Below are 17846 nucleotides of genomic sequence, written 5' to 3'. Positions count from 1 at the left end.
ATAAGCCCTGAGTGAACTATATTCCTCAGCCATCCATCCACTGTGTGGCACTCACAGCCTGTCCACATTGTGTTATCTCTGGCCACAAGGAGAGTTGGTTGAGGATGGTGACCATATCATACCCATCTTTGTATTCCCAAAGCAGCACAGTGTTGAGCAAAGAGCAGGGACTCAACAAATACTTGCTCACCATGTTCTTTATCTTAACCACGGAATCAAAGGGAAATTTCCAGCAGCCAGAAACACAGGTGCTCACTGCTAAAGGGACTGAAGATGTGAGGTTGGCCTAGGAGTGTTCTAGAACTGGATGCAAGCTATAACACCTGGAGGGTGGGCTTTTGATGCCCATAGGAGGAAAGAAAATGTTGCCTTGGTCTTGCAAAGGATGGGCAGCTGAGACCAAGATCCCTGAATAAAACCAGAAGCCTCAGGGTGCATATCTCTTTTCAAGTAATTATTTTCATTTACTCTGGGTATTGGTATTGGAATGACTGGATATGAGCACTGACTAGGGTAGAGAATTGTTGAATCATTATATAGTACACCCAAAATTAATACAACACTGTATGTTAATTATACTTCAACAACAACAACAAAAAAAACCACAAACAAACAAAATCCCAGAAGCCTCAGGAGACTGTTCCCGCCATGTAGAGTCTAGAAAAACTCCGTGCACTAGTTCAGGGAAGTATCAATAAACTTCCAATGATAAATTCTAATTCTAAATACGAGTGATGGGTTTGAAATGTTATATGCTCCATAATGTGAACCTCAAATTGAGGGGTTATTGAGTCAAAAACCAGAGAAAGTCCTTGGAGTTCCTGCTAGCTGATGGAGGACAAATCCCACTGACCATGACCTCAAAATAAAAAAGAAATTATGAACTACATAGGACAACAGGCCATAAGAGGAAGAAACAATAGACACAACAGAAGGTAGAATTAGCACCACAGGATCTTCACGTATCATATCAATTTGAAACAGCCTGCAAAATAAGATTAAAATAATTAAAGGTGGATTAGAGTAATAATGAATGAGCATTTAAGAGAAAATATCAGATGTATTTTAAAAACTATCCACAAAGACTCTCAAGGGATGAAAACGAAAATATAGATGCTGAAAAACGCAGTAGTTATGCTGAAGAGGGTAGGATGGCTCTGAGGAAATACCTCATAAAGCAGCACAGAAAGACAGGGATGAAAAACCACTAAAGGAATCTCGAGTCACAGAAAGGATAATAAAAAGAACCAATACACCTGTAACGAAAGTTTGAGGAAAAAAAAAACAGAAAGACCAGGAAAGAGCAAAATACATGGAGCCACGGAGAAACAGCTTTGTGGACCTGGAGCAAAAAACGAGCTCTGTGGCTAATGAGACATCCTGACTCTCAAACGGGAAATGAAAGTAAAGCTGTACCTCAACACCAGAAATCGCTAGCCCACTACTAACAAAGAGCTAATCTATAAAACAACCAGAGAGAAGATATATTACCTACCAAGAAACAGCAATTAGACTATAGATTTCTCCTTGATATGTTAATATGGAAAATATGGACTAAAGTTTTCACAGTATTAGAAAAATTATCACAAACTCATTCTCAATAAGGAAAGAACAGACCAGTTTTTAAATACAAACGCTGAGTACATGATGCACAGGCTCTCATTGAAAGGATTAAAAAAGAATGAAACAGTCAACGAAACTAAAAGGCAACCTATGGAATGAGAGAAGATATTTGAAAATGACATATCAGATACAGGGCTAGTATCCAAGATCTATAAAGAACTTATCAAACTCAATACCCAAAAAATAATCTAGTCAAGAAGTGGGCAGAAGACATGAACAGACATTTTTCCAAAGAAAACCTATACATGGCCAACAGACACATGAAAAAATGCTCAACATCCCTTGTCATCAGGGAAGTATAAATCAAAACCACAAAGAGATACCATTTTACACCAGTCAGAATGGCTAAAATTAATAAGACAGGAAACAACAGATGTTGGAGAGGATGTGGAGAAAGGGGAACCCTCTTGCACTGCTGGTGGGAATGTGAACTGGTGAAGCCACTCTTGCTCCAGAGGTTTGGAGGTTTGGAGGTTCCTCAAAGAGTTAAAAATATAGAGCTACCCTACGACCCAGCAACTGCACTGCTGGGGATTTACTCCAAAGATAAGGATGTAGTGAAATGCCAGGACACCTGCACCCCAATGTTCACAGCAGCAATGTCCACAATAGCCAAACTGTGGAAGGAGCCACAATGTCCTTTGACAGATCAATGGATAGAGAAGATGTGGTCTAGATATACGATGGAATATTACTCAGCCATCAGAAAGGATGCATACCTACCATTTACATTGACATGGATGGAACTAAAGGGTATTATGCCGAGTGAAATAGTCAATCAGAGAAAGACAATTATCATATGGTTTCACTCATACATGGAATATAGGAAATAGTGCAAGGGACCATAAGGGAAATAGGGAAAACTGAATGGGAAGAAATCAGAGAGGGAGACAAACCATGAGAGACTCTTAACTCTGGGAAACAAACTGAGGGTAACTGGAGGGGAAATGGGGGGGGATGGGGTAACTGAGTGATGGGCATTAAGGAGGGCACATGATGTGATAAGCACTGGATGTTATACTATATGTTGGCAAATTGAATTTAAATAAAGAAAAAAATTTAAAACAAAGGGTTAGAAAAGGAACAATCCTTTGGGAATGTGGAGATGGAGTCCTGGAGGAAGGAATGATATATTCAGGAAGAAAAGTGAGAAATGGATAAACAAAAATGATGACAACAATGAAAACAATGAATAACAAGAGTTTAAATTTAGAAAAATTTAACCCAAACTCTTTATCTTTCTGTGCTGTTTTATAGGCTATTTACCCAGCTCTCATCTTACCTTCTTCAGCATAATGACAGATCAAGAATCTGATCATCTTATTCCATCTTTCATACTCAGGAATGGAATGGAAGATGGAACAAGAACATCAGATTTGGAGTATAGTATTCTTCAACAATAAGATGGAGCCATTGATGAGCTCTGTCAGTTTTGTGTACATTACACATTTTAAGTTAATCAGTCAAAAGAAAATACTAGGATGCATAACTTCCAAGTCACTATAGGGAATAAAAGAGAATAAATAAATTCCATGGATCCAAGGGGACACAGAAGAGGAGGAAAAATATATAGAAGCAATGGAGATACATGCTGGAATAAAAAAGAAAAAGCAAAATAAGACTGTCATAGTAATTATAATGCACGTAAGCGTGTTATACTTGACAAGTATACTTGACAGAGACTGTTAGATCAGAGGAAATAACTTGCAACTGGATTTTTTTAAACCAGAGACACACCTAAAACCCACATACTGACAAGGAAAAGTCAAATACAAAGAAGGAAAAAAAGAAGTCTGCGAAAGTACGAAACACAAAAAGCTTCAGAATACTACTGATATTGGAGAAAATAGACTTCAAGGGAAGAAACTCCTGTAGGGTAGAGAGCTTTTCTATCAGCCAGTGTGTGACCTACACACTATGTCCTTCTACAGGACAGACTTCATCCCTGCCGGGAACAGGGTCACTGGGCTGGCATCACATAATCTCTGCTACACACAACAGGGGGCAAGCACTGAGAAGTCTCTTCTGATGCGTGCTAGCATTTTCATTTGCTGTATCTGGCATCCCTGTTCTAAGAGACACTTTTGGGGGTGGTTTTCTTTGTGGTATTTTGGTTAGAGTCACTCTTGTATTTGTTCCAGAGATGTTCATCCACTCAGGTAGTCTGGTATTCAATCTGGCCATAATTCTGTACTTATTATTACTCATATTATAATGACAAGCATTATTACTTTTATTGCCCCCTGTAATGAAAACGTAAACTTATTCTCCATTTTAGTTCCTACTTAGATGAACTAGAGTGCTTTGGTCATCAAGTAAAATAATATATTTTCTTATTTGAAGGATTCTCATATATGTGAAGACATTTTGCAAAGTATTATTATGAAAGGTGCTTTCTTACTAGAATATTTCAGAGTCTAAATCCACTTGTAAATTAACTTTCCCCTCCCCATCTTACCAAATGTCCTTTTTTTTTTAAGATTTTATTTATTTATTCATGAGAGACATACAGAGAGAGGCAGAGACACAGGCAGAGGGAAAAGCAGGCTCCCTGCAGGGAGCCCGATGTGGGACTTGATCCCAGGATCCCGGGATCATACCCTGAGCCAAAGGCAGATGCTCAACCGCTTAGCCACCCAGGCGTCCCTTATCAAATTTCTTTTAAAATGAAGCTGTACTTTCCCCAGAATCCAGTTTTAAATAAATTGGGCCAAAAGTTGAATAATGTCTATCAAAACTAGACCAGAGGGAAATACAAATGTGGCTCTCTGTGAGGTGGTCTTGACTTACCTCTGTGATTTTGACCAGTGGATACTTAGCCGTCACTGCAAGGCAACATCCATGCCAGGTATGCCCACGACCATGAATGTGGTCACCTGCTGGTGACTCTCCACACACAGACTGGCACCTTCCAATTAGTCATAAGAGTCCTAGGGATTGATTCCAACCTCCTTGCTATACACTACAGGGCCAGATGTGTACCATCTGTGAGCACCCATTTCACTAACTGCAAAGGGCATTTCCTCCAAGGGCTCTCATGAGATGAGCCACAATACATAAAAGGCCTAGCAGAGCAAATCATTTTTGATATAATACAGTTATTTGTAAACTGAGATGAGATTAGACGCAGAGCTATTTGTGGGGATCCTGCCTGTCACAGGACCTTTGCACGGATTCTGAAGTTCTTACCCAAGAAAGGGAAACCTTTGCTGGTCTTACAGCACTCAAACTGGTGGTCCTGCTCCAAAGTCTTCACTTCCACCATCAAGAAATCAGATTACAAGTCCTTCTTTATCACGGAGGATCTTTATCACGATCATTCTTTATCATGGAGGAAAACTTTTCCTCTAAGTGACTGGAGTGGAAATTTGCTGAAGCACGTGGTACCTCCAGAGTTTGGCATCTCTCATCCACAAAATGTGGGGCTGGACAAGGTTATTTCTGGGTTCCCTGTCTGCTCTCAAGTTTTACAAATCTGAAATGCTAACCGGCATCTGCTGTAGACGCAAGTACCTCATGAAGGCGCTGACACGGCAGTGCCTGTGGAGATCTGACAAGTGGGGACCCAGGAGAGGCCAGGGTGCCAGTGGCCAGGAGCCCGGCAGTGCTGGCAGCAGGGGTTGGTGGCTGGGGCTGAATTCAGAGCCACACGCTAAGAAAAAGTCAACCCGGGTGAGAATGAGGGCAAGACATTTTCTGCACAGCAGTGCCAAGAGGCTGCCTTTGGGTGCAACCCAACGTTCCTTCAAGCTTAAGGAGATTAAATATTTATCTTGTATTTCAAGTGCTGGAAGTACTACAATGAACACAACAGGGCTGAAGCGAACTCGCTGGTGATCTTTCCATCTAAAGGATCACAAAAAATAATATAAGATGAGAAACCCGCCAGCAGGTATGAGGGAAGTTGGTGACAAAGGTGGGCTCTGCCAAATTGGTTTGGGAAGGCCGGGAGGTTATTTCCAACTGAGAAGACAACTCCAAGCACATCAGAATCAAAGAATCGAAGCATGGGTGAGAAGGCATTTCACTGTGGCAAGAAGATGGTCACCCACTCACCAGTGCTTCACACATCCATCTACCTGCAGAACCTGTGCCCACGCCAGGCCACCTGGAGAAGGGAAGATCCCTGTGGCACTCGGGGACGCCTAACTAGCTGGGTGGTGGTGCTGGGGAGGCCGCGGAGGGGCTGTGTGGAGCTGGATGAGCGCACACAGTGGAGGGGAGCCTCACCGAGATGCCTTTAGTCCAGTAGTGCTTCCTTCGTGCATGCTTATTTTTTTTTATTTTATTTATTTATTCATTCATGATAGACATAGAGAGAGAGAGAGAGAGAGAGGCAGAGACACAAGCAAAGGGAGAAGCAGACTCCATGCCAGGACCCTGATGCGGGACTCGATCCTGGGTCTCCAGGACCATGCCCTGGGCCAAAGGCAGGCTCCGAACCGCTGAGCCACCTGGGAATCCCCGGATTTGTTTGTTTGTTTTTTAAAGATTTTATTTACTTTTCATGAGAGACACAGAGAGAGGCAGAGACACAGGCAGAGGGAGAAGCAGGCTCCCTGCAGGAAGCCCAATGCAGGACTCAATCCCAGGACCCTGGGATCCTGACCTGAGCTAAAGGCAGACGCTCAACCACTGAGCCACCCAGGTGCCCCCACGCATGCTATTACATGCATTCCTGTGGGCAGCATTCTGCTGGATTCACTGGGAGACAAAAGTCAGTGTGGGAAACAATTCTTATCTCTGAAAAAAACTACTCTATGTAGGGGAAACAACAGTCACACTCACCAGAAAAATAAAAAAAAAAAGAGGGGGAGTCAACTAAGTTGTTACATAATCAAGTGCTAAATTATATGGCACAGATCCTAAGTCCCACAGCACTCACAGAAGCGCCCACTGCAGGGGCTGGTGGGCTTCTGAGAAAGGTTCTAGAAGGCAAGCAGTTGCAGGACCCGCCCACAGAGTGAAGTAGGCAAAGGCGGCAGAGGTAGTGCTGGGGAGCCACTAGTGCAGTGAGGGCGGGAGCGAGGGGCAGAGAGGGGTGCGCTCTGGGCTTCTCATAATAGGAACAGTGGTAAAAAGTAAGTTCCCAGACTTTTTTTTATCAGACTGAACAAGTATCTGTCTGATTTTTCTATCAAAAGGAAAACAAAACAAAACAAAAAAACAACCCTGCATTTCATGATCACTCTTATTTTTTGCCCATCTTAACGTGTCTCTACTTTTTTTTTATCAAACCCCGCTGTACCAAATGTCCAGGTAGTAGCAGATCCTTTTTGTGCAACACAATGGGACAAAAGTCAAGCTCTTGAAAAGAAAATCTTAGAGTTATCTTCTCTCTCTCTCTCTCTTTTTAAAGATTTTATTTATTTATTCATGAGAGGTACAGAGAGAGGCAGAGACACAGGCAGAGGGAGAAGCAGGCTCTTTGCGGGGAGCCAGAGATGTGGTACTCGATCCTGAGACTTCAGGATCATGCCCTGGACAAAGGCAGACGCTCAACCACTGAGCCACCCAGGGATCCCAGGGTTACGTTTTCTCAACCTCCTTTATCAAAGAATGTTACTTGAATTCTTCCTGCAGGGAGTTTAGTACCAGCAATATTACCACAGTGTTGCCTCTGGCATTTACGTTAACATATGGTAATGGAAGGATATGAAGGATATCAATGTTTCAGGGATATTAAGTACTCTTTCATAAACTCAGTATTTAATCCAAAGAGAAATGCAAAACATGGTAACACTTCATATAATTGGTAGGGTTTCAAGAGGTCAGGGAATGAGCAGTTAGGATGTCAGGATTCTTCTCCATGACCGCTAGGATTATCTGTGACACATGTTCACTTTTGACTGAATTTGGAGGACAGAATAGAAAGCACATTGAAAGCCTTTTTAGACTGGTTGTGCCTTCATTTGTTGGATATTGATGGTTAGAAAAAAGTCCTTACAGAATTGTTTACACAGTACAAAGAACCTCTTATAGGAATGAGGAAGAGTTCCTTTTTGAATTTTACCAGAGTTACCTCTCGACCAAGGATTACAGCTGGCCACTGGTGGGGATGGAGGGAGCCTCATTCACTGATCCTACCAATTCAAGTTCAGAAAGAAAGCTGTCCTTAAGGACACCTGGGTGGCTCAATGGTTGAGCATCTGCCTGTGGCTCAGGGTGTGATACCGGAATCCCCGGGACTGAGTCCGGCATTGGGTTCCCCGCAGGGAGCCTGCTTCTCCCTCTGCCTGTGTCTCTGCCTCTCTCTCTGTGTCTCTCATGAATAAATAAATAAAATATTTAAAAAAAGAAAGAAAGACGTCCTCAAGCCTAGTCTTCCTGACCACTTTGGCAAAATCCAGGCTTCTTTTGAGGGGGAGGCAGGCACCAATTCATTCCCAGCACTGAAATTTGTGCTTTGAGACAACACAGAGTTACAGACTCCCTTGCATCTGGTGTGTGGGTGTCAGGGTCTTAGGAAGCCCCTGGGAAGGGGAAGAAGCAGGCATCGTGGGTGTGGGATCCTGACGGCCCGGAAGCACCAGAGGATGGGCCTGGGAGAGACGAGGAGCCCTGGCAGGTTGGTGGGATTCTATCCAGGCTGAGAGGAGAGATATTACATAAGACAAAAGCATTCTCTCAAAGGCAGCAAAGTTGCTCTGGAGATTCTCTTTCCAGCGCCCACTTCTCTGTTTCTTTTCGATAGCAATTTAGTGGAAAGAAAAAGTCAGCTTGAAACCTTAAAAATATACTGTTTCCCCCACCCTGAAGACTGGATTCCTCGGAACAGAAAATGAGAAATGGGGCCCGTTAGACACAATGGTAGAAGCTGCCATCAGCTGAACAGGACTTGGGTTTCCAGTGGGACCCCACAAAGGATAGCTCCTTTTCTGAAAACCTGAGAAGGGGGCTGCAGAAGCTTTCTGAGGGCCAGGAAAACAGAGTGGAGCCCATGTGTTTTTCCACCTAAGGAACATGTGAACATGGAAAACCAGACTTCTTTGTATATTAAGTATTTTAGAAACTTGACACCGATTCCCAAGGGGCAATATTTATACCCTATAGTTTTTCAGGGGATTTTTAAGAAACCTGAGATGCCGTGTGTGCATTCCAGGAAATCTGAAACCACAGTGCCAGTTTTGGAAGAGTTTCCAGTCCAATTTGAAACGTCTAAATTATGATATAGCAAACAAACCCCACATTAATTTGCAAAGGTACACAGCAGAGATGGTATAGAGCATCCGTTGTTGAGAGGCAGAGACATACACTGAAATCTTAATGTTTTTTGGCAAAAAGATTTCAACCCATCAGACTAGTCTGTACCTGATGCTTGAGAGCTGGCTCAGGGTGACCTCTCTTGTTTCCACACATCTCCAGTGAACAAGATAAAGCACTGACTATCTTTTTGGACTTCCATCTCATTGTTGGCTTCCTTATGATGTTCTCATGGAGTTACTTGCTTTGACTCAAGAATACTTAGATTTGATTCTTACATCCTGAACTAGCACTTGAACCATAACAGCTTGCAGTGATTGGTTTAAATTAAAACACTCACCAAATGTATTTTTACATTTGCTATTTTCATATGTTCCAAAATTTTGTCTTGAGAGTGGATATAAAAGACATATTGGTTTAAATTTCAATTCCCTTGTATGTGAAAAGCCTCCTATTATACTAGTGCTTACTGCTATAAATACTCTGAAAAGTCAGAGAGGATACAACGTGATGACAGAAATAAATAAACACGAATATAGGTTTATGGTGTGACATACAACACTTGAAATAATCTTCAAACTAGTGTCTTAGCTGTGCACAATCCGCCTCAGTTGATATTCTGGGCTGCTGACATGAAGGGTGCATGTTGCTTTACCGGGACCTGTAGCTCTTAAAAGGGTAAATCAACAAGCTCCCCTGTATCCAGCAAAAAAAAACAGTTTTCACTCAAAGAGCACAGTTTTCAAGTAAGTTCCGAATTTGAAGTACCTACCAAAAGCTGTCCAGCAAAGCAGATGAAAAGGATAAAGGCGAGCAGGAGAAATGCAGCTCCAAAGGAGATCCCCAGAATCGATGTTCTATCCGGAAACAAAAAGGAACAGGTTAGTGTGGGGGTAGTTTCCATTATCCTGGAAAGCCATCAGTAATACTTTGAGCTTAATTAGGACTTAATTTAATGAGGACTTCTTTCCTCATTCAGTTTTTGAGAAATGAAAATGGAGCTAAAACCAACAATACGTTCATAGAACAATGTGTCCACGACTGTGTCTGGTCAACTTGCTGGTTCCCCAAAATTGCCCTACAAGTACCAGGTCATTGTGAAAGCAAAATAATCTTTTTCTGACTCTCCTATGCAACTAGCACTTCGATGCCTGCACATGGCCCCTTCCCTGCCACTGATGTCCTGGCAGCTGCTGCCCTTGAAGACCTCCTGGCCCTTCCTTACATCTGCTCACTTAGGGAGACACTAAGTCCTTACCCTCCCCAGTACAATCCAGCCAGATTCACCTTCTCTCAGCAATCATGCAGCTAAATGTTTACTGAGGTTCCCTAAAGATTTCAGGGACCATTCTTACCCCAAGCTGATGAACATGCAAACTTCTTCCTATGATCACGTGAAAAATTAAGTTACAATTCTGCTACTGACAGGTTGAAGGTAGATAAGAGCATTTATAAGAATTGTATGGCTCTTTGAGACATCCTTTTTTATTTTTATTTTTTAAATATTTATTTATTTATTTATTTATTTATTTGAGAGAGAGTGAGAATATGAATATGAATCCCAAGCAGATTCCCCACTGAGCACAGAGCCCAATGCAGGGCTCGATCTCACGTCCCTGATACCATGACCCGAGCCGAAATCGAGAAGTGGATGCCTAACCAACGGAACCACTCAGGTGTCTAGAGACATCCTTTAAATCATTAAAAAGTTCAAAGCCTCTTTAAAACCTCATTTAATCCAGGGTAGTGTTCAGGGGTATTAAAAGAGCCAAACCACAATGAATAATCAAAGCTGAAATTCAAATGAGACATCTAAGGAGACATCAGGTGGTGTCTCAAGCTGCAAGAGACCCTCCAGTCAATGATTTGGCCAGAGATACTGAGGAGACAGAAGGACTGGTACAGAGAACAGAGCATCAACACTCTGAATATCAATGCACAGAAGGCTCAGAAGCAATTCAGAAATGCGTGTGCACAGCTGTGAGCCCACACGGAAGGAAACAAAGCAGATAACCAGTGAACAGAGCAACCCCCCCACCCCCATTGCCATCGTGATGGGAAGGCTCCACTCAGCTCACACTCTCAAATACCTCCTCTATTAGGAACACTCAACAAAAGTTTGACTTCAAACCAAAATCTGAGCCTGACTCGATGACGCCCTGGGCACTGAGCTGTCTCCTAAGGTGATGCACAGTGATTTCAAATACCTGGCCAGATAATGACATCTGTTCACATTTTTTTGAGTAACAGTTAAATCTGTAATAGAAGGATGTATATATACCAAATATATCTAGGCCCATACAAGGCTGTAATGACAGAGACAAGTAAGATGTACTTGTTTTGAGCTGCTTACAGCGCAGGAGGGGTACGCACCCTATGTCCTTACATGCCCCCCTCCACCCCTCCAAGAATATCTTGCTTTCAGACAGCACTCCAGTCCTCAGCCCATCCTTGGTCAGAAGCCACCAGTCTCGCGTCTCCCCAACACATTATCTGGGAGCCTCCTGCTTAGCCAGGCAGTGTGGTGGGAGGGGAGTGTGAAACAGCACCTCAGAAGAATGGAGGCCCCTTGGCACTCCTGTGACTGAAGAGGGACACAGTAACTCATCTGCTGAATTTGGGTTTGCCATCTTTCACATCCATCTTTACAGGAGAGGCTCCAATGGGCTTTCTTTGATTCTGTGCTGACCTGGTTCCTTTCTGATTTCAAGGTAATGTCAGCTTCATAAGGCTGAGTTCAGAAACATTACATCTTTTTCTTTGGTCGGAAACTGTTTAAATAACACATAAATGATCTCTTCTAGAAGGTTTGGTAAACGTCAGCTGATGATAGTGATGGTGATAATGTTGGTGATGATGGTGACGGGTGATGGTGATGACATTAATGGTGTGACCATGATGGTGATCATGATGATGATCCTGGTGATGACATGATGATACAAGATGGTGATGATAAGAAGATAGATTATTTACTTTCTGCCAAGTACTGTTCTAAAGGCTTTACATGTATAAACCACTAAATCATCATAAAAGTCATGGATAGTAGTTACTATCATTACCTCGTTTTACCAAGGAGAAACAGTGGCCCAGAGAAGCTGATATAATTGTCTAAGTCATATCTAAGTCACCTAATAGAGGTGGTGTGGTCAGGACTTACGCCCTTTCAGTTGTATTCCTGACCCAGATTCTGTTTTTTGGAGTAGACAAGTCACATTTCTACCTTGTTTACTTGTCTCTATTCCTTCAGTCAATCTTGATAATTTCCCTGGAAAACTATTTCATTTAGATTTTCAGATGTAAAATTTTCTACATAATACTCTTTTTTAATTTCAAAAGTCTCCATTTTTGAAGCATAATTTTCTTGATTTTAATGTTCTTTTTCCTTTTCTCTCTACATCAGACTTTTGAAGCTGTTCATGTATGTTGATCTTCACAGTGAATGAGCTTTTGGTTTATTATTAAGGTCTATGCTTTCTGATAGTTTTCTATATAATTAGTTTCTGATTTAAATTTTAACAATTGCTTCCTCCTTCTTTACACAAACTTATATTACTTTTTCCTTGACAGCTATTTATTGCCAATCTTTTGCATTTTCTAATAAATGCATTTAAGGGCATAAATATTCCTATAACTACTGCTTTAGCCAAATCCTGTAGCTTCTGATTTGTAGTTACTTACTGTCGTTCTTCTCCAAAAAGCCTCTAATTTCAATTTCCATTTCCTTTTAATAGAAAAGTTATTCAGAAGTCTAATTTATAAATTCCACAAGGAGATTATTTTTGGTCTGTCCCTGCTATTTCTAATTTCATTAGATTTTATCAGAGAGTGCGGTTTCTATTATTTCTACTTTGACAATTTACTTTTCTTCTAGGGTGTGATGAACACAATCTACTTCTATTATAGCTTATAGATTTCTAAAAATGTTATGTATTTCCTTTCACTGGTAACAAAGCATATTCCCTAAATATGTCTATTGTGAGAGCCGGATGAGTTAGTCAAGTTCCCGGTGGGCTGACTTAATGGTTCAATTTGGTCTGTCAATTTTAGAATGCATTATTATTTCCGGTGAGGCTTGTGGGTTTGTCAATATATCTGAACAATCTAATAGTTTCTCTTTATTTATTTCAAAGAGATGCTGGAGTAACCGAAGAATTATGACTATTAAGTTTTCTTGGTGACTGTACCATTGTTACAAGGCTTTCTTTTTCTTGTGCTGAATATCTTCCACTTGATTCCATGTCGTCAGAAAATTTTATTCCCACAGCTTTCTTTTTCCTGTAAGCTGTTTCCGAGAATAGCTGTTTTCCATCCTTTATTTTCAACCTTTCTTGTCTTTTAATTTTGGAAATCTCCTTGTCTTTTAATTTTGGAAATCTCCTGTACCTAATACAGAGGTGGCCTTTGGTTTTAGCCTCAATCTTTGAGCCTCTTTTCATGGATAGGACATTTTTATCCACTCACAATTATGCAATTTGGCAATATTTGACCAAATCCTTCCTTTTTATTTTCTTAAAATTCTCCATAGAATTCACAAAGAAATCACCACAATAGGAGGTTTTCTTTGTAAGAAGGTTTAAAAAAACAAATCTAATAAATTTAATAAACACCCATTAAAATTTTCTATCTCATTACATGTCCACTTGGGTAGGGTTGTTTTCAAAGAATTTACCCATTTTATGTAAATTGTAAATCTTTTTGGTCTGGAGTAATTTTTAATATTCCATATTTATCCCAGCAATGTCTACAGTGAATCCTCTTTTATTCCTCATGTCATTAGTCTGGGTGCTCTGTGATTATTATCTCTTTCTTGATCAGTCTTGCTAGTAGTGGTTTAGGAATTTTTAAACTTTTTCTTTTTTTCTTTTTTTTTGGGGGGGGGGGATTTTTTAACTTTTTCAGAGAACCTGCTTGTGTTTTATTAATTTTCTGTATTGGTTGTTTTCTATTTTATAGATGTATTCCATCTTTAGTATTTATTCCCATATACTTGATTTGCTCATCTTTTTCTGGCTTCCTAAGTCAAAACTTAGACAAGTTTTAACCCTTTCTTCTTTTCTAATATAAGCATCCTAAAGCTACAAATTTCTCTCTAAATTAGTGCTTTAAGCTACTAATTTAAGCTATTCCACACCTTTGGGTAGGTTATATTTTGATGTCTAAGATATTTTCTAATTTCTCTCATGATTTTTTGGCTCAGAGTTATTCAAAGGTATATATAGTCTAATTCTGAAATATCTGGGGATACTTTAGATATTTTGTTCTTCCTCATTTCTATTTTGATTGTGGTATGGTTCAGTATCACAGTGTAAGATTTTTTTTTTATCTTTTCAAATTTATTTCAATCTTTTCAAATTTGTCAAGATGCTTTTATGGCCTGGCATATATTTTGGCCATGTTCCACGTGCAGTTTAAAATCACATGTATTTTACGGCTGGGTTCATGTTCTGGGAATGTCAGTTTCAAGAAGTAAATAATCTTTCTCATATTTGCTATATCCTTATTTATATGGTAAGGTTTGTAAAAGGGATATTAAAAGTCTAATTATGACTACAGATTTATCAAACTCTTTGATTTTAACATTTTTTCCTTTTATGTATGTCATAGCTGTTTTAAGCATTCTGCACATTTCATAATTCTATGCTTTCTGATGATTTGCCCTTTCATTATTCAATGTCTGTGTCTCTATTAATACTCCTTTCCCTCATCTCTACTTTGCTATTACTACATGTGCAGTAGCCTTCTCATGTTGTTTAGATTATACATATTTTCTATCCTTCAAGTTCCATCCCAAATGTCTTTTGTATTTAAAATGCATCCCTTGGGGGTGCCTGGGTGGCTCAGTCAGTTAAGCATCTGCCTTCAGCTCAGGTCATGATCCCAGGGTCCTGGTACGTGGGGGGCGGGGGGCACATTTGGTCCCTGCTCAGTGGGGAGCCTGCTTCTCCCTCTCCCTCTTCCTTGGACTTGTGCTCTCTCTCTTGGAAATAAATAAAATCTTAAAAAAAAAAATAAAATGCATCCCTTGTGCTGTTGATAATGCAGCTATAAACATCATAGTGCATGTGTCCCTTTGAATCAATATTTTTGTGTCCTTTGGGTAAATAATAGTGCAAATGCTGGGTCATAGGGTTATTCTATTTTTAACTTTTTGAGGAACTTCCATACTGTGTTCCAGAGTGGCTACACCCATTTGCATTCCCACCAACAGTGTAAGATAGTTATGAAAAGAGCCCAAATGTCCATCAACTGATGGATGAACAAAGAAAATATGGTGTGTGTATATATATATATATATATATATATATATATATATATATATATTCACACACACACACAGTGGAATATTACTCAGCCATCAGAAAAATGAAATCTTGCCATTTGCAACAACTTGGATGGAACTAGAGAGTATTATGCTAAGTGAAATAAATCAGTCAGAGAAAGAAAAATACCATATGATTTCACTCATATGTGGAGTTTAAGAAACAAAAAAGATGAACATAGGGGAAGGAAGGGAAAATAAAACAAGATACAAACAGAAAGGGAGGCAAAGCATAAGAGCCTCTTATCTATAGCAAACAAACTGAGGGTTGCTGGAGGGGTGGCGAGTGGGGAGATGGGGTACCTGGGTAATGAGCATTAAGGAGGGCATATGATGTGCTTGATGAGCACTGGGTGTTATATGCAACTGATGAATCACTAAATTCTACCCCTGAAACTAATACTACACTATATCTTAACTAAATTGAATTTAAATACTAAAAAAAGTAAGCAATGACAAACTATCAGACATGACTCAGGAAGAAACAGAAAATCTGAATAAACCTATAAAAGAGATTGAATCAGAAATTGAAATAAAACCCAAACCAAAAATTACTTGCAAAGAGAAGCTCACACACAAATGGCTTCACTGGTGAATTCTACAAAACAGGTAAAGAAGAATTTCTACTACTTTTTCACAAACTCTTCCAGAAAATGAAAAGGATAGAATAGTTCCTAACTGATTATATAAGGCCAGTATCACCCTCATACCAACACCAGACAAAGATATCACAAGAAAATAAAACTGAGACGAACATCTCCTATAAATATAGATACAAGAACCTTGACAAAGTATTAGGAAACCAAATCTAGTCACATATATAAAAGATTATATAATATGACAAACTGGGACCTGAGAAATGCAAGGTTGGTTTAATATCTGAAAATCAACTAATGTATAATACACTACATTAATAAAAAGAAACCCACCTGATCATCTCAATAGCTGTAGAATCTGACACTCAACAAACTAAGATTAAAAGGGGATTTCCTTGATCCTAATAAAGGCACATATGAAAAAAATCCACAGGTCACATTATATTTCATGATAAAATATTGAGTGTTTTCCTCCTGAGATCATGAACAAGAATGTACACGTGTCGTGGCTACTTCTATTGAAATTATGCTGCAGTTATTAGTCAGGGAAATTAGGCAAGAAGTTGCAATAAAAGGCATCACATTGGAAAGGAAGACAAAATTATCTGTATTGGTAGCTGATATGATTGGGTATATAGAATATTATGTCACAACCTGAGATTCAGACCATGAGTGGCTCAAACCTGTGGCTGTCCAGTGCTCAAGTTCATAGTACACTGGCATTCAAATGGATGTACCTCTTATCCCAGGGAACAAGAAATATCATGAGGTAAAGTAATGGTTGGCCAAAAGCTCTTAATTATAACCATTTATCCTTCCTGCTCTATCAAAACTATGCTCTGGCTCATTAAGCATACCAAGATGTTTGTGTAACACAATCAATTTTAATTAACATTCTAGTTGCAAAGCTGTTTCTTTTTAATGCACAAGCATAATTGATTTATATGCTCACTGAAGAGCAAACTTGACTCTTCCCTGTCACGAGGCGAGAAGAATTACACTTTTTAGTGATAATTTTTGACATTGGCACTTTAATCAAGTGTACAGTTAAACAGTGTATGGAAAAGGCTGATTTTAGACAAGGTCTTTTCTCCTTTCTGTGTTTTTCCCCTGGTCAATGTATTGCTTACAAGTGGTCCTGACATGGATGAGGAAGCACTTCTGCAGACAGGAAAAATCCAGCACAACCATACATTATCCCCCAAATGTCTGAAAGTTGTATTAATTATAAACCATTTCTGGGGGTTAATAATGGTATCTTTTTTTTTTTCAAAAAGAGTTTATTTATTCATGTGAGACAAAGAGAGAGAGTCAGAGACACAGGCAGAGGGAGAGCAGGTTACCTGTGGGGAGCCCGATGCAGGACTTGATCCTGGGACCCCAGGATCATTACCTGACCAGAAGGCAGATGCTCAACCACTGAGCCCCTGAGGTGTCCCTAATAATGGTATCCCTGGAATTCTTTTTAATGTGATAACTTCCATGTCCCTCCTCCCTCTCTGTGCTCATCTCCTTCTCCCATCAACGCTCTGTTCACACCTATTACAAGGTATTCAGCAAGGATGGTAAGAACTCAGGAAAGAGTGCTTTTCTTTTAACTATTACGTTAGCATGCAGGAATTAAAATCCCCTTGTCTCTCTCAAGTGACAGTGGCAGACCCTCAAAATGAAAGGGAATTTGGTAAAAAAATAAAAACCAAAAGCTGAAAAGGAGAAAAGGCATTTAAATGCCCATTGCCATTAAGATCCCAGTAGCCCTTCTCTGCTAACAGGACTTGGGAGCTTTGGGGTGTTCTGGCTCCTTTGGACATCCTGGGAAAAGGGAGAAGGAATTATATTTGGCAGAGTAAAAAGCTTCTACTCCACAGCAACAGTAAGGGCTGAGGTTTTGAAGTTTCAGACATATCCCCTCAGAAGGTTCAAGTCTTTTCTTTTTACACTCATTTCTTAGGTGAGCTCATCCCATCCAGTGGGTTTAAATACTGCCCATGTGCTGGCTGTTCCAGATCATGACTCCACGCCCAGCTCCTCCACGAAGCCTGGATTCCTGCATGCCCTTCCTCTGTGAAGCTCCACTGCTTGGATGTGTAAGATACCAACAGAAG

At 40.2% G+C, this 17846-nt stretch overlaps 1 protein-coding gene across 1 annotated transcript in view; it reads right to left on the bottom strand.

Annotated features, from left to right (window-relative positions):
- The window catches only part of ADCY2 (adenylate cyclase 2), a 386829-nt gene that overhangs the window by 67081 nt on the left and 301902 nt on the right, over positions 1-17846 (bottom strand). Inside the window, exon 15 of the mRNA XM_026017679.2 lies at positions 9599-9683. Coding sequence (XP_025873464.2) covers positions 9599-9683 — 85 coding nt within the window. The remainder of the gene's footprint in view (positions 1-9598; positions 9684-17846) is intronic.

Source organism: Vulpes vulpes, chromosome 3 (assembly GCF_048418805.1).
Source record: "Vulpes vulpes isolate BD-2025 chromosome 3, VulVul3, whole genome shotgun sequence".
NCBI lineage: Eukaryota > Metazoa > Chordata > Mammalia > Carnivora > Canidae > Vulpes > Vulpes vulpes.
Note: the sequence above shows the minus strand (reverse complement) of the source record. Positions and strands in the feature narration are given on the sequence as shown.